Raw genomic sequence first — 22,148 nt, 5'->3', positions numbered from 1 at the left:
GTCAGTCAAAGAACCAGAGACAGACAGCAGATCAGACTGAGCCTGCAGAAACTTCTTTATCAACCTGCAAAGACGTCAGACTAAAACACAGTCACACTGTGACAGATTTGCACTCACGAATTATCAAAGTCTAATCCTAGTGACACAGTCAAGTAGTATATGTATTTATTTCACCACTGGTAAGAGCATGTAGTGCTTCTATGTGTCTGTAACAAGATTTGTTTCAAAATGTACTGGTTTAATACGTATATTCTTCAACCGTATAAACTGTGAAATTGAGGAAATACCATTGGGAAAATAGTAATTGTATTATATTTGTACAACATGGCCCTGTTTACCCTGAACAAGAACACCAAACACTGGCGAAGCTCGTTGCATACGGTTGTAACGCTCGCGAACACTCAGGAACATTGACCCCTCACGCTTCCCGTAGCAGGTTTATTTTCCAACATGGCTGCCATCAGGCGTGGGGTGACTCCGGGTTGCCTAGCAAGATGTTTCCTGAGACAGGCTGGGAAACCGAGCCGAGGCAGCCATCCCCTTTCAGACATTTGGAACCACGTAGGTCCTCTTTACACTTTCGCACCCGGCACTTTATCCCCGCACAAACGGCGACTTCCCCCGGCTAACTTGCTAGCTGGCTAACTCACTATTTTTATGTGATTTTTTTTTTGAGGGAAATTGCGGCGAATGACAAAAGGAGAAAATTTTTTGATTTGAAGTCATGTAATCACTTGCTATAATAACCATACTGAATATTACAAAAACAGCTGCAAATGTTTTTTTTATAGTTCTCTTCTTTAGTTTTATTTAATTAGTTTCAAAACATGGACTCCAATAATGTTGCAAAAAATCTGAATATGTAGCTCTCAAACCAGACAATGTGACTGTAAAACAACATGTAAGCTACATCTTCTGTAAACATAACATTTTAATACATTCAACACATATTGCATGCAATTGCATACAATTGTATGTCAATACAGAACGTTTCTCTATACTGCAATGCCATTAGCGCATTTGATGATGCGTCTGATGACATTTGAAATGACGTTGCGTGCGTGGCGACTTCTGGTCAGCCGGAAATTGCGGAAAAACTCGGATTTGTGAATTTGCGTTAATTATTGCGATCGCAGGATCGAGATTTCTGGAGGGACTGATTAATCTGGAAAATAAAATTAAACAAAGTTGCCAGAGTGTATTTTAAAAAAGCAAACACAACTTGTTCATAAAATAAATTCCCCCGACCCCCGTACAGAGATCCAGACGAGGCCCCCAGTGTCCTCAAATCCTAGAGACGCCCCTGTTCAGCACCACATCCTGCATGGGTGTATCTAAATACATGGTCACATATATCAAAATTCACTTCATGTGGTGTGCTCATAGGGATTTTGTAATATGCAAAACATCCTAAAGTTGCGTTCACGTCCCCCTGTGAAGCATTAAGAGAAGACAGCTGATGGCTTATGATTTATTTTATAGCTAGATCAGTAAAGAGCTACTTGCATAGTAAAACTGAATGTCCTTGTTAGTCATGTGAGCCGTCTGATAAGAAATGACAAGATCTCCGACACACCCTGAATGCAGCATTCCTGCAGGTTTGTATGTTGTGGTAAGTGAAAGTATGCCGAGGGTTGTGGGTGATTTACACGAATAGGGTGCAGTTTGTGCGCGTCGGTGATTTACAGAGAGAAGGCCTTGCTGTCCGACAGTCCCCATGACTCGTTCATCTGAAGGTATGGCTTATATTTTTCTGCATTTGTGTTCCTAAACAGGTGCGATTGATTCATTGTCAACATTGTCATTGCAGCCAGTGGTGCAGGAGTGGACTGATACAACAGTGAGACAGGAATCAACATGTATAATTACTGGGGAAATGTTGGTCAGTATTTCTACCAAACGTCCCGCTCTCCAGGTAAGATACATGCTGTGTTTATCATCCACAGTACTGCTGTGACATGTACACGCATTATTACTGATGTTCTCCTCCCAGCAGCCATTAAGTACCATGGCCTGTCAAACCAGGGAGCAACATGTTACCTGAACAGTGTGCTGCAGGTGCTGTTCATGACTGAAGACTTCAGAGAAGCTGTAAAACAGTTAGTTTCAAAGTCCAACTTCATAATGCATTTAACTTCATTTAGGCTGCAGTGCACCTTTGTACCTTTCATGACCACTGTGTCTTAACTCTGTAGGCACAAGCAGGAAAATCCTGACACCGAGTGTATTGACTGTCATCTTACACCCTTGTTTGATGACTTGGAACAACATGAAGCCTACACCTTTAAAATCACGAACACGCTGGGCATCAAGAGAGGTACAGTATGTGTTGACACAAAGAACAACAAAGCATTTGAAAGGCTGTGTGTGCACGAGACATGCACATTGATTTCTGCTCTCCCCTCTTCAGTGTATGAACAGCAAGATGCTGCTGAGTGCTTTGAGAAGATTTTAGGTCTGACCAGTCCTGAGGCATCAAAGGTAGAGAAGACATCATCAAAGGGATTCTGTGCGTTAAATGAAAAATACATGTTGACCAGTCTGTGTTCTTGTGTGCTTTCAGATCTTTCGTGGACAGTTGACGCGCACGACTGAATGTTCTACATGTCATAATGGGACGAATTTTGATGGAGCGTTTTGGCATCTTCCTCTTGAATTGGTGGAGTCCTACAGTGAGGACTACAGCGTAAGAATCTCAGGTCCTGCAAACTGTGACACATTTATTTTTGTTGCCAGGAGAAATCTAGTGAAACACCATTAACATGAATTTGTGATATATCAGAAACTCATTGAGAAGACATTAATGAATGCTTTACTTTCATTAGGCATTGTACGGTTCTGCAAACCATGACTGTGTTATATTTGTGGGTGCCATTGTTATGACTTAGTTCAGATTGCATCTGTATGAGCTGAGTTTCTCTTCAGCGGGAGGAGGGGATGGCAGATGTTGAAACCCAGATGAGTTCAGGACATGTCCAATTGTGTTTGTAGACACAAAAAGGGGCAATTTTAGCAAGAGCTGGGAACATGTTCATCCATCAAAAGTGGGTATTTTTTAATGAAAGTTTGGGGCATTTTCAGCCGAGTTTGTAATGCATAGCAACTATTTTTTTCCGAGAGGTTTCCAGCCACATTTGTAGCAACAAAAGCAGGTATGTTTTTTTAATGAGAGTTTGAGACATTTCCAGCCCTGTTTGTAGCGACAAAAGTGGAGTTTGGAACATGTCCAGCTGTGTTCGTGAAATTGAAAATTGAAATGTAAATTTTTGACACATATGAAATGCACAAATGTAACATATTCGTGGTTTGCAGATAGTATGTACAATGCCAACATTTATTCCAGCGATTGGGTTGCAGGGCATCTGTCACAGAGTCCATTTCAGTCACAAATGACACAACTGCATTTCATCAGGTGAATGGTATTGAGGAGTTTTTCCGAGATTCGCATCTCAGCGGAGAAAACCAGATGTACTGTGACAAGTGTGATGACAAATCTGATGCTAAGATTGTGAGTAATGAGAAAACGTGTCTCTGATTTGTGCACATTAACTCACATTAAGAGTGTCCATAAGAGTTCACTGTGTGCATTTTAACAAGATGGAACTTTCTTTTAGAAATGTGCAATAAAGGATCATCCAGAGGTTTTGATGCTGCTGCTGAAGAGGTTTGAGTTTGACTACCAATACATGGCATATGTAAAAATCAACTGCACTGTGGCTGTGCCCTACACACTACAGATACCTGGGGTATGAATACAGTATATTCTACTATCACGACATGTTTCTTTTTTCATTCCTGATAATAATGTTTTTAATGTTTTCTACTGGTGATCAGAATCAGACGTATGAACTGTATGCAGTTGTGGACCATTCTGGAGATCTTAGAAGTGGGCATTACACAGCAACGATCAAATCTCAAGATGATGATAAATGGTATAACTTCAATGATTCGAGGGTCACATTGGTAAGACTGATTACTTAAACCCCAGTGTCGATGACAGTATATACAGTGCAAAACTTGATTCATCATTTTATGTTTGTTTTTTTGTTTCATCAACAGCGTGATTACCAGCCATTCCAGATGGATAAGTTTGAAAAGTAAGTTGTAGTCCTTACTGTGGTGATTTTTCTTGATTGAGTTTGAGAAGAGAAAACAATAGACATAAATATGATATATATATATACATGTATATCCCAGTATCTGTGGATGTAGTCAAACAGGCTTATGCATGCACCAGAACACAAGTGTCTGCACAATAAAACCTATGAGTTACTTTTTTTCATGTGAGTGCATGTGAGGATGCACAACAGAAAGCCCCTGTATTAAAAAAAGCATTTTGCTGTATCTGAAAATGACCATATTCTCTATTGTACATTTCTCTCACTAGATCCAGCAGCGCTTATCTCCTTTTTTACAGGAAGAAGAAAAGTAAGATGACAAACAAGTTCATTATTTTTACTGATGACTTCTTTAAATTGTTTGGTACTTTCTCTGACTTTATTTTATACCTACCTCCCAGTGCATGCTGCTGATACTTGCCCTCAAGACATCACAGAGGTGTCCACTCCTGGAGGCTTCCCACCAGCTGACGCTGATATCTATTACCAGTGTCAAGATGTCATCGAGATGAGAGAGACAGAGAATGTTGAGGTGGCAGAGGACGTGAGTAATGAACCTGCGGTGGCTGTTTCCATCGACACAAATGAAGAAGCAGGAATTAAAGATATCACTCCTGGGGTTAGAGGAGCGAAGCCATCAGGAGTACCTTACAGCATCGGTGTAGAGGGTCAGGGAGTTAATGTGAGGCAGACCTTATCATACAATCAACAGGAGTGTGATGAGGAAAGGAAAGACGTGAGGTATCATCCTCAAGACGCTCATGCTGAAAAACAGAAATATGACAGGAAAGTTGTGACAGGTGATGAGGAGGACATAGGAGGAAATTCAGAGTCTGATAACGAGGCAGAAAAGAGAGGAACCTCATCAAGAGAAACTCAACTTGAAGAGAGTGTTGACGACTGGGACAGTAACACTACAGGAGTAGATGGTGTTAGACACCAGGAGAGTCTGGAGGGTGACGACATACATGACCCGTCATATCAGAGGTATAAACAGGAATTCAGCAACATGCATGTGAGATGTGATGGTCCTCAACAAGTTTGTGTAGACATGCAGAGAGATGAGGACAGGATGGTGGTGGACATAAACAGAGACAAGGATAGAGAGATGGAAGGTAATGAACATTCAGAATGGAGAGAGAAATCCTCAGCAAAACACCTCAACAGGGATGCAGAGCATCATGAAGACAAGGAATTTGATGTTAGAAAGGACACGCATGGAGATCTGGAGGGTACACAGGATGTTGAACAAGATTACCTCAAACCTGTTAGTGCAGACAGACAGGGCGATAGGGACAGGATGGAAATAGATTATAACGTCGAAAAGAAAAGAAAATCAGGGGAAGAAAAACTTTTGACAATATATGACCTCTGCAAACCAAACAATACAAGAGTTGGTGATAGTCAACAGAACATGCCAAAACAGGATCAGGGGTGTAGACGAAGAATTAGTAGCAGGTTTGATCAAAGTCATGAGCAACAGAGAGAGCATAAAAGGGATGTTAGGGGAGAGGAACGAAGCAGAGGAGATGATAAATACGCACAAATGAGAGAAACATCCATGAGAAAACCTCAACCCTGTGAAGATGTAGAGAGAGGATCAGAGTCTGTCAGACAGAACAGATCAGAGCATGTTACACATACAACACCTAAAGATGTTGTTGCAGCAAAACAAGCCAAGGAGCAGGAAAAGAAAGGAGATAAGGAACATAATCAAACAAGAGCGGACTCTTCTCGTAGACGAGAGCGATCGGCAGGTAGCAGTAGATTGACAGAGGGAGTTGGCAGTGTTGAGAAGTCTCATCCACAAGCAAGAACTGGATCTAATGAATACACAATGAAGGAAGGGCGTGGTTCAGAGCAGAAACATAAAATATATTATGTGAAGAGAACTGAGGAAGAATTCAGGGAAACCAATCGTGGTGTTCAAAGTCACAGAGAGACAATGAAGATAGCAACTATAGAAGTAGCCTCACAAGACCGCAGTAAGAGTGTGGTAAAATATGATGAAGGAAATGTCAAAAGAAAATCTGATCCAAAAACAGATGCAAAGGCCCATTTGTCAGAGGGTGTTTGCAGTTTAAATCTGAATGACTCACCTTTGCCAAAGCCAGAGAGACATAGTACCAAACAAATGTCTGACGTGCAAGCACAAGCTGGAATACAATATGCACTGCAAAAAACAGGTAAGAAGAAAACTCGATTTTGGCGTAGCTCTTCCCCTCTGAAGCAAAACAGAAAGGCAAAAAAGAAACGCAAAACTGTTGGCTGTTTCGCTTTTTTTCGGAGAAGACGAAAAAATGCAGATCAGACTTCAAAGTCAGATTAAGACATTGTATTTTTAGGTTTCCTTCCCCCGGCTGGAAATAGCTGTGGCGTATGGTTTCGGGCTGTCTGTCCGTACCATTTTAGTGAACACAATATCTCAAGAACGCCTTGAGGGAATTTCAAATTTGGCACAAACGTCCACTTGGAGTCAACGATGAACTGATTAGATTTTGGTGGTTGAAGGTCAAAGGTCGAGGTCACTGTGACCTCACAATACATGTCACTAACCTTGAAACTGTATAGCATCCATGTTTTTGTAGACATGAATTTAAACTGTGAGTGAAACTCGCAGAGGCTATATTGTGGTTTATTTATCCTTATTTACGCCTGGCAGTGTTGCCGCCAACTGACTAAGATCAGTTAGCAGTCAGACAGTATGAACAGTGCTGTAATAATGTATTTTTTTTAGTTTGAGTGTCTGTTGGTAGCACTCTTTTGATTGATTAGTGTATTCAATTATTTTTGGAAATGGAAATGCATCACGTCCTGTTTTCCGCAGGATTGTTTCTGTGGAAAGAGCAGCAAATGTAAAAGGTTTAATGAGAGTGGGTTTTGTATTTGGTTTTGATTTACAGCATCAGTCTGTGATAGAATTTGATTAAACAAAAATGTAAAGGCACATTTACAGGTAATTTGAAATCACCATTTACAGTCTGAATAATCAAACATTTTTTGTCTTTTGTTGCTTTTCTTACTTTCTTCAAATTTACAATTCATACAGTTGAAGAAATGTATTTGCCTATTATTATGTTTTATTTTGATTTTTTTTACTTATTAAATTGTTCAGAGACATACTGTATAAATAGATGGCTCTAATATGCAATATGATTTTAGACAAGAGATTGTGTGAGTAAATACAAGTGGAGGTCTTTTCATAGATATTTTATTTTTACATTTATGTGTTTTCTTATTTTACTATTAAGTACAGCTTTACATTTAATAAGCCTTTTGCACACTGCGCTTGGACTGCAGTGCCCACTGACCAATGTCTTAGATGCTTTAGATTTTATGTTTATCACTTTAAACCAAACTATTGTGGTGATTTGTGTCATTTATAAAATTCTGATTTTGATTTTGAAAAAATGTAAATATGTGTATATAATAATAAATAAAGAGAAAATGACATATATCCTTGGACATGCGCTGTTTTGTGGAAAGTCACAGGTTAGTCATTAATTAGGTAAGTTATTAGCTTACATTGTTCTGTGTAGGCTTATTATACCTTCAAACAGTCAGAGACATCAAAAAGACAGAGGAAGTATCTCTTTTATGGTCCGACATGCGATAGATGTAATGTGTAGAGTGTAAACAAAAATAACAATCATAAAATTACAAGAAAAAACAGTATGATATGACAACACATTCTCACTACGACCTCGTCACATATCGACCCCTGGTCATGGACCTTCCATGTCCACATGCGTTCTAATTACATGCAATGTCTTCATTCAAAATACACGTTTACATACACTATGTTGGTATAATGCGGTGAATTGATGTTTTATTTCCTTCAACAACAAACACGTGGTGAGGTTTAGGCAACAAAACCATGTGGTTAGGTTTAGGAAAAAAGAACAGGGTTTGGCTTTAGAATCGTACGGGATACGAACAACGCTCTCCCGGGTGAAAGTCAGTGTTCATTTGTCCTCTTTTTTGAAAGGTGCCTGGGCAAAACCTTAGACAAAAATGTGTATAGTGTTTATCTTCTGTGAATTGTTATCTAATATTGTTGTTATTTTTTTCCCCAACTAGAGAATTAGAGTTTTTCCTTGTCTGCTGTGAGGGCCTAAGGACAGAGGGATGCCATATGCTGTAAAGCCTTCTGAGGCAAACTGTGATTTGTGATATTGACCTTTATAAATAAAATTTAATTGATTTGATTTGAGAGTTACTGCCTCAAGCGAGGGAGTTCAAGTATCTCAGGGTCTTGTTCACGAGATGGATCGGCGGGTCTGTGCGGCTTCTGCAGTGATGCAGGCGCTACGCCAATCTGTCGTGGTGATGCAGGAGCTGAGCCGGAAGGCAAAGCTTTCAATTTACTGGTCCATCTACGTCCCAACCCTCACCTATGGTCATGAGCTCTGGGTAGTGACCGAAAGAATGAGATTGCGGATACAAGCAGCTGAAATGAGTTTCCTCCGTGGGGTGTCTGGGCTCAGTCTTAGAGACAGGGTGAGGAGCTGGGACATCTGGAGGGAGCTCGGAGTAGAGCCGCTGCTCCTTCACATCGGAAGGGGTCAGTTGAGGTGGTTCAGGCATCTGATCAGGATGCCTCCTCAGTGCCTTCCGCTGGAGGTGTTCCAGGCATGTACCACTGGTAGGAGGCCCCGGGGCAGACCCAGAACACACTGGAGGGATTACTTATCTCGTCTGGCCTGGGAACACTTTGGGGTCCCCCAGGAGGAGCTGGAAAGCGTTGCTGGGGAGAGGGATGTCTGGGGTGCTTTGCTCGGCCTGCTGCCCCCCACAACCTGGCCCTGGATAAGTGGATGAAAATGGATGGATGATTTGAATCTACTTTGAATTTGGACTATGTGAGGCTTCATCGTATGGCCCCACTGTGTTTTCTAGCTAATACATCTCAGTTCTTGTCTTCTGCAGCACTATTTTGTAAGAAAAAATTCAGGCAAGGATAAAAAACATTTTATTTCAGTGTGTTGGAATGCATGGTAAAACACTTGAGTGCAGTGCCTTTCAGGTGAGATCATACATGTACATCTGCTAAAAATAGAACAAGAACAGCTTTCGATTTCAATTCAGTTCAGTAGACCTTTATGTATTGTGAAGGAAATACTTGAAGTTTATGTTGCATGTGCCTTTGATAGGTGTTTTAGGTGAATTTAGGTCACTTCTACAGCACTGGTTAGAGGTTTTGCCTTATAATCACCAAAACTGTTGCTTTTAGGAGCAGAGTCTGGTATTGATAACCTCAATCTGTGAGTCTGTGTTACAGCACCCTCCCTCTCACTGTCAGGTTTCCCCCTTGTTCTTCTGGTTTAAGTAAGGTAAGGTAAGGTAAAACTTTAATGTCCCCATTTTGGTTTGCAGCCAGTAAAGGGAAACATAACAATACCACATGAGAGTACAGCTCACATACAGATCATATCATCTGCACTTTGAAAGAAAACTTTTTACCAGGAACTTTATCTCTGAGATATAAATACTTTAACTCAGACACCTGTGAGTCAGAGAGAGGCTCATAATACCTGAGAGGTTAACCCTCCGTCCTGCCCTACATGAAGCATACAAACATAATAGACAGCGCTATGTGACGGAGATTTAATTTTCACTTTCAGTCTGTTGCACATTTACAGGAATTCATGTGATATCTGGACAGACGGGTTTGGCTTTTTCCTTTCCTTTCCCACGATTTTTTTCCTATCCCTTATTTTAATATATCGCCGCCAGTCCACCTGTGAAGTGTAATGTTATTTTGTAGTGTTACAAAATTTTTTACCTCTCAAAAACACAATCAATGCGATGGGAATGTTCCTCCTGAAAACCTCATTAATCATTCAGATACATCCTTAGATAAACCCTCATGAAGCAAGGAAAGATCGGCCTCTTATAAAACCCTCTTATATACATCTTAATTGAAAAATTCAGGTCCTTCAAGGTACAAATTAAGGTGTATGTGTTATTTGTACATTTTAAGGGGTTTTACACTTCAAACACTTTAATCCAGTTTAATTAAAAGTCAAGCGTGTAGGATTTAAGGGGATATATTGGCAAAAATTGAAAGTAATATCTAAGTATGTTTTCTTGAGTGTATTATCACCTGAAAATAAGCGTTGTTGTGTCTTTGTTATCTTAGAATGAGTCATTTATATCTATAAAGGGAGCGAGTCCTCATCCATGGAGATCACCATGTTGCAGCGAACAAACCAAACACTGGCTCCAGACAGGGCCATTCATGTTTTCGCGTCAGCCACCATAGTTAGCTGCCCCTCTGCAATGAGAACACTGGCACAGATTTTTGAATGTGAAACTGCTTTTTTCAGTGTTTTTACCAGTTTAAAGGGATAGTGCACCCAAAAATGAAAAGTCAGCCATTGTCTACTCACCCATATGCCGAGGGAGGCTCAGGTTAAGTTTTAGAGTCCTCACATCCCTTGCGGAGATCCCAGGGGAGAGGGGGTAGCAACACAACTCCAACTAATGCAGGCTGGGCGCCCCAGATTAAAACGTCCAAAAACACATAGTAGAAATCACAAATACTGCTTGTCCATAGTGAGAGAGGCAGTTAGAGCTACAGGCTACAATGAGGCTAAAAACAAAGTTCAAATGACTTTTTTCCAAACAGCTTTTCATGTCGGGGCTTCAGGACACTTGGATCACTACGGACGAGCAGTATGGAGATATTTTGTGGGTTCAGTTATGTATTTTTGGATGTTTGAATCTGGGGCGCCCAGCCTGCATTAGGTGGAGTTGTGTTGCTACCCCCTCTCCCCTTAGATCTCCGCAAGGGATGTGAGGACTCTAAAACTTAACCTGAGCCTCCCTCGGCATATGGGTGAGTAGATAATGGCTGACTTTTCATTTTTGGGTGCACTGTCCCTTTAAGGGCCGTTTCATAGTCAACGCACGCAAAACTAGCAAGCAACGCAAGCGACGCGAGCAACGCACTTCCTTTCATAGTCAACACAATGAACGCAAGCAAAGCGGGCGACACTTGAAATGCAATACATCGCTCGCACAATAGGGGGTAGCAGAGTCACCGGTACATTCCGGCTAGCTAGTACTGCTATTTGATTAGAGTGCAGGGCACTAGAACTGTCATATAAATGGGGGTGTGCCCGTACAAGTTCCCAAAGTTTTTCCTCTTCAATCACCGTCATTTCATACCTGCTTCACAAACAAATGGACAACACATTTTGAGATGCAAGCACGCATCATGACGGCCAATCGTCTCAATGCGTCCCAATGCATTTGCGTCTGCGTGCCTTTGCGTCGACTATGAAACGGCCCTTAATCACCACGTCCGTTTGTTTGGGAGAGGAAGAGACTTCTCCAGATAATTCAGCTCCCAGTTAAAACCTCCTGAACAATGAACACTGAAGGAATTCTAACCAGGAGAAGTTTCAGCTGGTTTGCAATCTGCAGTCCTCGCTGCACCGAATCCTCCTTAATCTTACACATTGCTTCTTTAAGGTGAAAGTTGTAAGGTTTTGCAGTTTAAGGGATTGTTGTCCATTAAAATGAACCCACATTAACTGAATACACGCACATGTTTCTTAAAATAAAGACCTAATAAGACAGGTTTGCTGTCTAATATGTCATATGCAGGTGCAGGTTGCATGTTCATCTCCTCTGTCACCTGCAGAGTCAGTTGAACAGCCTGCATGCTAAAAAAGAAAGAAAAAAAGCAGTCAGTTGGTGTCCTTTCCTGCTGGACCATCTTCCCGGCAGGTCAGTCAAAGAACCAGAGACAGACAGCAGATCAGACTGAGCCTGCAGAAACTTCTTTATCAACCTGCAAAGACGTCAGACTAAAACACAGTCACACTGTGACAGATTTGCACTCAAGTCTAATCCTAGTCACACAGTCAAGTAGTATATGTACTTACTTCACCACTGGTAAGAGCATTGCATTTAGTGTGTCTGTAACAAGATTTGTTTCAAAATGTACTGGTTTAATACGTATATTCTTCAACCGTATAAACTGTGAAATCGAGGAAATACCATTGGGAAAATAGTAATTGTATTATATTTGTACAACATGGCCCTGTTCACCCTGAACAAGAACACCAAACATTGGCGAAGCTCGTTGCATACGGTTGTAACGCTCGCGAACACTCAGGAACATTGACCCCTCACGCTTCCCGTAGCAGGTTTATTTTCCAACATGGCTGCCATCAGGAGTGGGGTGACTCCGGGTTGCCTAGCAAGATGTTTCCTGAGACAGGCTGGGAAACCGAGCCGAGGCAGCCATCCCCTTTCAGACATTTGGAACCACGTAGGTCCTCTTTACACTTTCGCACCCGGCACTTTATCCTTGCTTCTGAAACGAAGGCACAAACGGCGACTTCGCCCGGCTAACTCGCTAGCCGGCTAGCATCCTCGCTGCGCAGTAACGAGTGCATGCCTTCTGTGTGACTTTGACAGAGACAGCCTGTGTGTTAAAGACAGAGTCCTCCAGTGTTTAAAGTAGCTGTAAACCCCCAGCTCTCTAAACGATAACACAGTGGTCAGTGTGGCTAGAAGTACAGAAATACATGAGAAGTCACTAGAAGGTTATTGACATTATTGAAATGTACTGTTGCTTGACAGGCTAGCAGGGCTATGCTAGCAACTGTTAGCTTTGCTAGCAACTACCACAACATGTCTCCTTCTGTAAAGACTCTGGGGCTGTTACTCTGTTGTTAGTTTACCTGTTGTGTAGGGGTTTAAATCTTAATTAGACAACCGCCGTGTCCTCTAGACATATGCTAAATGCCACCAGATATCACTGAGCTTTAACTTGACCCTTCTGCACATCTGGTTTCTCTGATGTTTTGGCCATAGAGCTCATTGAAACGGTGGATTTCTACAACGCAGGTCATCAGCATTTAGCATTTTCACTCCTGACTGTAACTTAATTGAGAGGGTGTCCTCATAGAAGTCCTTGGATATATGGATAGACGACAAGCTTTCATTTAATGTACATACAGCTGCTCCAGTTAGGAAGTTAGAAAACTTGTGGAAGCTTCTGTTCTGTCTTTGACTGATTTCAGTGACACATATGTGCATGCAATCTCCTCCATTTTACGTAGCCTTGATTTAATATACCATGCATCTCTATGTTTTATTACAAATGTAAAGTCCCTCACTCACCTCTGTATTCTCTGTTTTTATTTTATATTGTAATGTGTTTTTGTGCTGCTGAAGATCAGTATTTTTTAACTGTGTCAGGCAAGTTTTAACTGTGACACACCTTATGTTACTTTTAATTCCTTTCCTGTATTTTTATATTGATGTTTTTAATATTTTTGGCACAAAAAGGATTATCTGACACACTTCAGAGCTCAATTTAAAGCTTGAGTGTTTAAATTAGTGTGCCTTTTATGCTCAGTCGATGCGGTGGGTTTGTCTGTAATGTAGGCGGGTGAATTGTTCTGTTATCTGAGGTAATATGAGTCGTATGAACTAAAAAATTATAGATGTATTGCTTGGCAGACTCTTGGGCTGCACAATATGCCATAAAAAAATCGTCTTGCGATTGTTTTGTCAGATACTGCAATTGCAAATAAGTTGATTTTGTGGGAATGGTAATTTTTGCGTTTTATTTCCACTGAAAAAAAAATGTAAAAACTGTAATAATGTGATTTTTTTGTTGGGGTCTGAACCAAACAAGCATGGTCCTGCACATCTGGAATATTATTTGTAGGAAAATAAGAAATATAAATGTCACAGTGTTATTATGTGGTTATAGTTTTAATCAGTTAAAATGTAGATGTTGCAGATGTTATCCGACCCGCAGGACAAAACTCAAAGGTTACAATTTACAGTCTTGTTAAACTGAATAAAGCAGAAACTGCTACCAAATAACGTATAATTTTTCTTGCTAAATTACTTAAATGATTAACGTATGACCAAAATATTTGTCTGTTAATTGTTTTTGCTCTAATCAGGTTCAACTTGCAAAGAAACTGCATTTATTAAACTCCTTACAGTTCCAGTTTAGCTCTGCCTGTTCTGAATTGCAGCTAAGTGATGTCATGTGACACAGCAACAGCCCCCATACGTGCCGTCATCACGTTGTAGTTTCGTGTAACGCCTCCATCAGGCTGACGCTTTGTCTCTCTGTTTCACAAACAGCGGTTGCTCCAGAAGTCTCACCTGCACACAGTGTTTGAGTGTCACAGTGCTGCCGCGAGGACTGTGCTTGGCCGCAGACAACATGGGAAATTCCTGTGGGTGAACGCAGTGGCAGTCAGGCACAACAGCTCACAGGTGAGTTGGTGTACAGGTGATACATGTACTTGCCGTAGCTCTGGTTGAAGGTGAGAGGCTGATAAACAGAGATCTGTGTGGGTACATGAGATCCTAAAAAAAGAGGATGTGTCATGGGGAGTACCACCAGTTGGTCCAGGAGCTTCTCCTCCATCATGGCTGTTTCCAGGCATATTTTAGGATGACTCAGGGGCAGTTTGACAGCCTGCTGTCTACCACCAGTTTCTCCCCCATTGTTTAACAACTGTAAACTTGTTGTCGTGACCACCACAGAAGACCCGCCTCTCAAATCATCCAATTAGACAATGGGGAAAAGATGACAAAAATGAGATGACGTGTTGAAATCAGTCAAAGTGAACTGAATCATCTTGTGGCCAGAATATGAGATTTTATAATGTAGCGAGTCGTTGTCAAATTAAAGAGCTGGCATTATTGATATTTCCAGATCCCACCTGAGGATGGAAGCATGGCAGCTCCAGTGTTGCATGCCTCTGAAGGCCTTCCAGTCCAGGAGTCCTCCCCCGTCTCTCTACCTGCTGACCCTGCCCCCATCATCACACAACCAATCACTGACCAGGTAGCTGAGACGACATCTGAGGTTAAATTATCACTTACTTCTAGCTTCACTGATGTGAATCCATTTCCTTTGATGTCTTCAGATCACAGCAGAAACCGTCTCCATGGCAGCACCAGTACTGGACGTCTCTCCTCCTCGTCCTCCTCCAGTCTTGGATTCCTCCCCCGAGCTTTTGTCCATGGACTCTGCTCCTGTTTTATCGCAGCCAGCTGTTGAGCAGATGGCTGATGCTGCGCCGACCGCAGTGGAGGTCCTGCAGGCTGCGACCACAGAAGTCAGTTTAGCAGAGCTGGGACTGGCCAGCCACACACCCGTGGGGTTTATCCAGAACATTTTAGAGCTCATGCACGTGGATCTTGGTTTGCCCTGGTGGGGGGCCATCGTCGCAGGTGAGCAACACCAACTATAAATCAGTGTGTTGGCTAGGGCTGCAATTATCGATTAATTTGTCGATTAATCAGACAGTTGTTCAGTCTGTGAGATGTCAGAAAATGGTGAAAACTTTTGATCAGTGCTTCCCAAAACCCAAGATGAGGTCCTCAGAGGTCTTGTTTTGTCCACAACCCAAAGATATTTGGTTTAATGTCACAAAGCAGAGAAGAAACAAGGATGTATTCATGTTCCAAAAATGAACTCAAACTGATTAAACCATCAAATTACTCTGGGATTCTTTTAATAGTTATCACTTAATGGCTGCAGCATCTATTCAGGCATTTTGGGAGAGTAGTTCAGGCAGCGATATCTGTATCTGAGGGTGATTTTTATCCCATAAGTCTCATTTAAAGCGATTCAAACGATGCCTGCTGTACTTCCTGTGTCCTTTCTTATCCTCTTCCTCTACTTCCTGTTCCTGTTAATCCCTACAGGTACAGTGTTGGCTCGCTTGGCTGTGTTTCCAGTCATAGTGAAGGGCCAGAGGGAGGCAGCCAAGCTGAACAATGTTCTGCCCGAGATGACCAAACTTACCACCAGGATGAACGAGGCCAAGCAGAGCGGAAACAAATTTGAATGTAAGATGTCGCCCTCCTTTCTTTATCGCATTTGTCATCTCAGTCATGATTTAGATAGTTACATGTGTGTGCTTGAAAAAGAATAGTCCAGCCTCACCAACTTGTCATGATCTGTTGTTTGCATGCTCCAGTTGCCAAAGCCTACACTGACCTGAACTTGTTCCAGAAGAAGCATGATGTAAATCCCCTCCGTGGCTTCCTAGTTCCTATGGTGCAGGTCAGTTTGTGTCTTTATACTGTTTCCCCTGTGATGTTGTACTGAGCCATTAAAGAGGCAGAATTGGAAAAGAGTAATGAGAGCTGTGGTTAGCTAAACTGTTAGCAACACTTCTTCTCCATCTCTGAAACACGTCGCCCTTTTTCGGGTTGCTTTCACGTGTAGGCAGCTGGTGCTAATGCTGGAATAGCAACTCTGTCTGCAGGACTTTCTTCCATTGAATCAGGCTTTCACCATCTGAACGGACGTGCACACACATCTGCATTTATAGAAAAGCCAATAGGAACACCCTCTGTCTGAAATGACCTGCGATCGGCCAAAGTTTCCCGTCACAGGCTCGATCTTTTAAAGCTTGAAACCAGAGCCAAGAGGAGGTGCAGGAGTGTAGTTTTCCCTCAGTTCACTTGAATCACAATATTCCCAAATTTTAAGATTTTGTCCACGAAGCCAAAATTATGTGTTACATGTAAGCTGTTTTTTCAAATCACTTCTCCGTCCGTTCCTCTAGGCACCAGTCTTCGTCTCTTTCTTCATCGCCCTGAGGAAGATGGCCTATCTGCCGGTGCCCAGCCTGCAGACGGGAGGCCTGCTCTGGTTTACAGACCTGACAGCAGCAGATCCCTTTTATATCCTGCCTTTGGCCGTCACTGGAACCATGTTCTTCATCCTGGAGGTCAGCCTGGAGTGTTTATAGTTGGTTTTTATCATCGTTGCGTTCCTTAATAATCAACACATTGTGTTTGTCTCTTTTAGTTGGGTGCAGAGTCTGGTATCGACAACCCCAACCTGCGAGCCATGAAGACTGTGTTCAGGATCATGCCCTTTATCATCCTCCCTCTCACTATCAACTTCCCCACGGTCAGTCAGTCATTCACCCACATCAGTTATTGTTTGGTATTTTTCAAGACCCTAGTCTCCCGTATGTTCGCAACGTGATTGTACGTCCGCTAAAAGTGTTTGTTTTTGCCACTGACAGGCTCAGATTGGTATTTTAGGTGTCTAACAACATTATAGAAAGGATCCCAACAGAGATAGACCTTTTCTGTGAGAGTAAGATCCTTTTTGTTTAACCAGAAACAGCTCTGAAATCAACATCACCAAACCCACCAGACTCCATTTAAATAAACAGTAATTTTATCATTGTAAAACACACTTCATTCAAAGTCAAAGGAAGCAAAATGAAGCTCACAAAAACTGTCTTGGTTTGTTTTTCCACTGTTCCAACAATCACCAACCCTGGTTTGTTTGAAATTAACCTTAAATTCACCGAAATAAACTAAGCACAAAAAGTAAGGGAATTTGTGTTTGGTAGATTATTTCTTTGTTGTAACAAAGCTTCTTGGCAATAAATCTTATACTGTTGGAAAGCCTGTTTATTTCCCTTTTAAATGGTGCCACATTTGTAAGGAACATGCATTTGTGGGATGAGCAGCAGAGCTGAGTATGTGGGTTGTGTCCATGAAAAATTTGCCAGATCTTCTCTGCCAATGCCAAACGGCTTTTTTTTTTTTTCTTGCTGTTGCTATTGACTCTTGTTTTGAGCTTCTGGTACCTGTCAACTGCTCCAAGAATCGGCATGCCACATTTGACTGATCTGTTTAGGGCCGGTGCGATAGGGTAACTTCAAGCTGGTGTTCCGCAAAACCAAGTTGCGGCATTACCATCTGCAAACTGAAGACCAAGTTCCATATAACGGGGGATGTCAGAGACAGGCCGCAAAGTGGCCATCCCAAGAAGACAGCACCCTAAGAAGACCGTTTCCTCAACCTGTCGGCACTTAGGAACCATAGGCAGTCTTCGACAGATTTGCAGTCAAGGTTTGCAGGATGATCTGGCCGACGGCTCTCTGCCCAGACAATGCGGGACAGACTGCAGACGGCCTTCAGTTTGCAGATGGTACTAGGGCTCACTCCAAATAACGCAGCAACTCGGGAAAACCAGCTTGAAGTTGCCCAATCGCACGGGCCCTATCCAGATCAGTCAAAACTGGCATGCCGATTCTTGGAGCAGACACCAACTGATCACTGTAGCAGGGCCCATGCTGACAGGTATCAGAAGCTCAAAACAAAAGTTGTTTGGCATTGGCAGAGAAGATTTGGCAAATTTTTCATGGGTGCAACCCACATACTCAGCTCTGCTGCTCATCCCACAAATGCATGTTCCTTGCAAATGTGGCACCATTTAAAAGGGAAATAAACAGGCTTTCCAACGGTATAAGATTTATTGCCAAGAAGCATTGTTACAACAAAGAAATAATCTCCCAAACACAAATTTCCTTACTTTTTTTTAATAGCTTACTTCAGTTCTGAAAATATGCGGGCTCTATTCACACTGTTTATTTAAATTTCAGGTTGGTGGAATTAGCAATGAAGATTTCAGGGCTGTTTCTGGTTAAAGAGAAAGGATCTTACTCTTTAACAAAAAAAGTCTATCTCTGTAGGGATCCTTTACATAATGTTGCTGGACACTTATAATAACAATTTGAGCCTGTCAGTGACAAAAACAAACACTTTTAGTGGACGTCAGGTGCACAAATGCCCCGTGTGGTTACATTGCACCATGTTTCGCAGCTGCCGGCTGCAGCTCTCTCTCTCTCAATACTGGACTGTTTTTTACACTTGTTTTCCTTTAAGTCAGTTAGACACATAAAACTGATAAAATAAGATACACACTGAAAAACAAAACCCCACCTTTTTAACTTGCTGCTGCAGATTTAATCTAAATCTTTCTTCTCAAACCTCAGGCGGTGTTTACCTACTGGCTGACCTCCAACTGCTTCTCCTTGGGTCAAGTGGCCCTGCTCAGACACCCCTTGGTCAGAGAGAGGTTGAGGATCCCAGAGAGGATCAAACACCCAGCCTCCGCCCTGCCCCAAAATGACGGCTTTTTCCAAAGCATGAAGAAGGGTACGTGTCTAAATATACATCTCACAGCAACACTGATTATTCTGGTGTTTGTACATGTTGTAACTGTGTCTTTATTTTTCCTCCAGGCTGGAAAAACGCTCAGCTGGCCCAGCAGCTAGAGGAGAGGGACAGAAGAATCAAAAATCACCTTGACCTCGCTTCTAAAGGTCAGTCTCATCATGACCTCATTAGCTTCATATAGACTGACTTTTTACTCCTTAATTTATTTCAAGCACTGAGAAACGGCTTGCTTGAGTTGCTTCGAAAGGAGAAGTGGAAGATGGACAGGTGGAATTATGGACATGTTATTTTTGGCTATAATAATCATCTCAATAATAATACAATCCTTGCATGTATTTAAAAGCGCACAACAACTCCATGACTAGTTTTCTTTACCATCAAGGTGTCTTCATGTCCGTCAAGAATCCTAACATGTCTTAAATTCAGTTTCATAAATATTAGGCTTTGCATGCCATTAAAAAGTCTTTTTTAAAAGCATCAAATTTAAGTGTTCGATACCAGTGGACACCCTGTACAATACAATGTGTTCAGTAGACTTCATGATGTCTTGATGTAGACATGGCAGAAGTGCTCCCCCTTGTGTCCAGAGCCAGTTATTGCAATAATAAGGCTTTGGGGGGAAATGAAATGCTGAATGTAAAACTAGGGTATGAATGGGGATTATGAGTGCTGTCTTGCCTTTAATGTTAAATTCTTTACACAGGACTGAGAGCCAGCTAATCACAAACCATTACCTGAATGTGAAAATAACATACATAAAGTTGCTCTGTATTTAGGGCAGGTTAAGGTGTGATTAAATGGAGGCGGACTGCAGCTCAGGAAGCAGATACACATTTTGGAATCTGCTTACAGATGTGCTGCTGTTGAGTCCACAAGGCCTTAAAACTGTAATAAAAGTTCTAAGGTTTAGAGAAAGGGTAAGGAGATCAGACATCCGGAGGGAGTTCGGAGTAGAGCCGCTGCGCCTGCGCGTCAAAGGGGTCAGTTGAGGTGGTTTGGGCATCTGATCGGCTGGAAAGCGTTGCTGTGGAGAGGGACGTCTGGGTTGCTTTGCTCAGGTTGCTGCCCCCGTGACCTGGCCTGGGATAGGCGGATGAAGATGGATGGATGGATATGAGTGATTGGAGCCTTGAATGAAAGCTTATCAAGACTGAAACCTGGAAGACTTTCCAAAATAAGTCTTTAGAGCAGAACTGATAGTTGCACATTTAATCAGTCAGTCATTTGACAGATTAATCATTCTGTACACCCAACATCTGTTGCACGTCTGTCCGTTGTGGGGGGCGCTTCCTTGTCAGCTGCTCTTCCTGAAGTTTCTTCATGAGGGGTAGGGAGCATTGTGTCGCTGAGACTATCGTAATCTTTTGAGTGTTCATACCTGGCGACGTGTGTTTCTGTCATCTGAAGTCGTCAACTGCGTTACGACCTGTGTGTGATTTCTCCACCGAGCCCTCGCCGACAGAGCCCAGGATAATGCGGTGACGTCACCAAACTACGTTTTTTTTTAACTTGGAGACGACATATCGTAAAGGCATGTATATCCGTCCCAGTGTTGAATCAGATCTGCCTCCAGGGCCTGGGTCCAAACACAACGCGCTCCCCGTGATCCTGTGGACGCCGCCATTGTTGTTGTTGCTTGTCGGCTTGTCAGTGTTGCCAGATCTTGGGAGAGAAACAAGCAACCAGGGCTATGGAAACGAGCCCAAAAGAAGCGACGGAAAGGCGACGTTTAGAGAGCAAGCCCAAATAAGCAACTTCACTTTAGAAACAAGCCCAAAAAAAAAATGTGACCCACCGCGACTACCAATATTTGTAAGTGACTTTACAAAAAATAAGCCCAAAGTCGCGGCTAATAAGCGGACCTGGCAACCCTGCAACTTGTCCTCACATCTCTTCCGTCCTCCTGCGTGCTGACGTGGGACGTATCCCGCCTCTCATTGGCTGATGCTCTTTGTCAGTCGTGTCAGACTTCTCCAGTTTTCTAGCATGCCAGATATTCAGTCCCAGTCGCAGACGAGGGGGCGAGTTACTCGTAGGCTCGTTCACACACAAGGACTTGTCATCGTGGCAGACTATCTGCCGACTCACCTCCGACCGCCTCCCAAGGTGGCTCTCAAGATCCTCTGCAACGTCAAAATCGCGGTGAAAAATCGTGTAAGGTGAGCTCGGTTTTAAGGATGTTCCTGGCGACTAATTTCCCTGTCAACTAAACAAAAAGACTAGTTGACTAGGAAAACAAAAGGAAAACAGTCCCGGCCTCAGCACGGTGTATTCAGGTTCAGCATATTGCATTAACTTCCTGAAGCCTTTACCTTCAACAAAGTTAAGTGGAAGCTTATCTTGCAAGGTCATTGTCATGATTGTCGTGAAGTATTACCAAACCGCGCTGGTTTTGCGAGAGAACATCGCTCTTATTTCCCACCGTGCTGTTTTAAAACTGCAGTCTACTTGAGCATTACCGTGGGGAAGGGGGCTGCTGTCTGATGGCTCTGTAGCACCCACTAGTGGCGGGTGGCTGCATGACAGTTAAGCAGCCTTGTACGTGAATGTTTCTTGAATGAATTGTTTCTTTATTTTCCATGATAGTAAACTTACTATTCTGTTAGACGAAGTAAGACATTTGAAGAAGTCAGTATTTGATTTATGGATTTTTTTTTTGTATGTTTAGCACAAAAAAGCCGTTAGCATGATTGTCTCTTTGCTATCAAGGCTTTGACATTCTGTGTGTGTGTGTGTACTTAAACTGTTAATATGTCTTCTCCGCAGGTCCATTGAGGCAGACTTTTACCCACAATCCCCTCAAGCAGACCCAACCCATGGCTGCAGCATCAGCTAAAGCCAAGCCGACACATGGCAAAGCGAGGCCGTGGAAGGACACTATCGGGTAGATCAGATTTAGAGTTGACAGTAAAATGATTTATGTACATATTTATGGATGGAAGAGAGGACAGGGTGGGAGAGGGTTGTCATTATGTATTATTCTAATTAAAATCTGCCTCCAAACAACCACTCCAGTGTGCATATTGTTGTGATTTTTGA

At 42.3% G+C, this 22,148-nt stretch overlaps 2 protein-coding genes across 3 annotated transcripts; both read left to right on the top strand.

The window, feature by feature from the left end:
• The first annotated feature begins 435 nt into the window (after positions 1-435).
• Positions 436-22,118, top strand: oxa1l (OXA1L mitochondrial inner membrane protein). Of its 2 annotated transcripts, none has more exons than XM_049567727.1 (11): positions 436-561; positions 14,244-14,378; positions 14,824-14,955; positions 15,038-15,344; positions 15,822-15,965; positions 16,097-16,182; positions 16,691-16,855; positions 16,936-17,040; positions 18,926-19,088; positions 19,175-19,255; positions 21,876-22,118. In XM_049567727.1, exons 1-11 carry the CDS (start codon positions 451-453, stop codon positions 21,995-21,997), a joined length of 1,551 nt encoding a protein of 516 aa, XP_049423684.1. In that variant the 5' UTR covers positions 436-450; the 3' UTR covers positions 21,998-22,118. The 2 variants fall into 2 exon arrangements, with proteins under 2 accessions (XP_049423684.1, XP_049423683.1); XM_049567726.1 differs by lacking the exon at positions 436-561 and adding an exon at positions 12,259-12,402.
• Positions 1,441-7,511, top strand: LOC125883445 (uncharacterized). The gene is made up of 12 exons (XM_049567725.1): positions 1,441-1,736; positions 1,811-1,915; positions 1,994-2,099; positions 2,196-2,317; positions 2,411-2,481; positions 2,564-2,688; positions 3,412-3,508; positions 3,615-3,746; positions 3,835-3,963; positions 4,060-4,097; positions 4,388-4,428; positions 4,520-7,511. The coding sequence occupies exons 2-12, from the start codon at positions 1,858-1,860 to the stop codon at positions 6,445-6,447; spliced, it is 2,847 nt and encodes a 948-aa protein (XP_049423682.1). The 5' UTR covers positions 1,441-1,736; positions 1,811-1,857; the 3' UTR covers positions 6,448-7,511.
• Positions 22,119-22,148: the final 30 nt, after the last annotated feature.

Source organism: Epinephelus fuscoguttatus, linkage group LG23, assembly GCF_011397635.1.
Source record: "Epinephelus fuscoguttatus linkage group LG23, E.fuscoguttatus.final_Chr_v1".
In the NCBI taxonomy this organism is placed as follows: domain Eukaryota; kingdom Metazoa; phylum Chordata; class Actinopteri; order Perciformes; family Serranidae; genus Epinephelus; species Epinephelus fuscoguttatus.
This window is presented reverse-complemented; position numbering and strand designations above follow the sequence as displayed.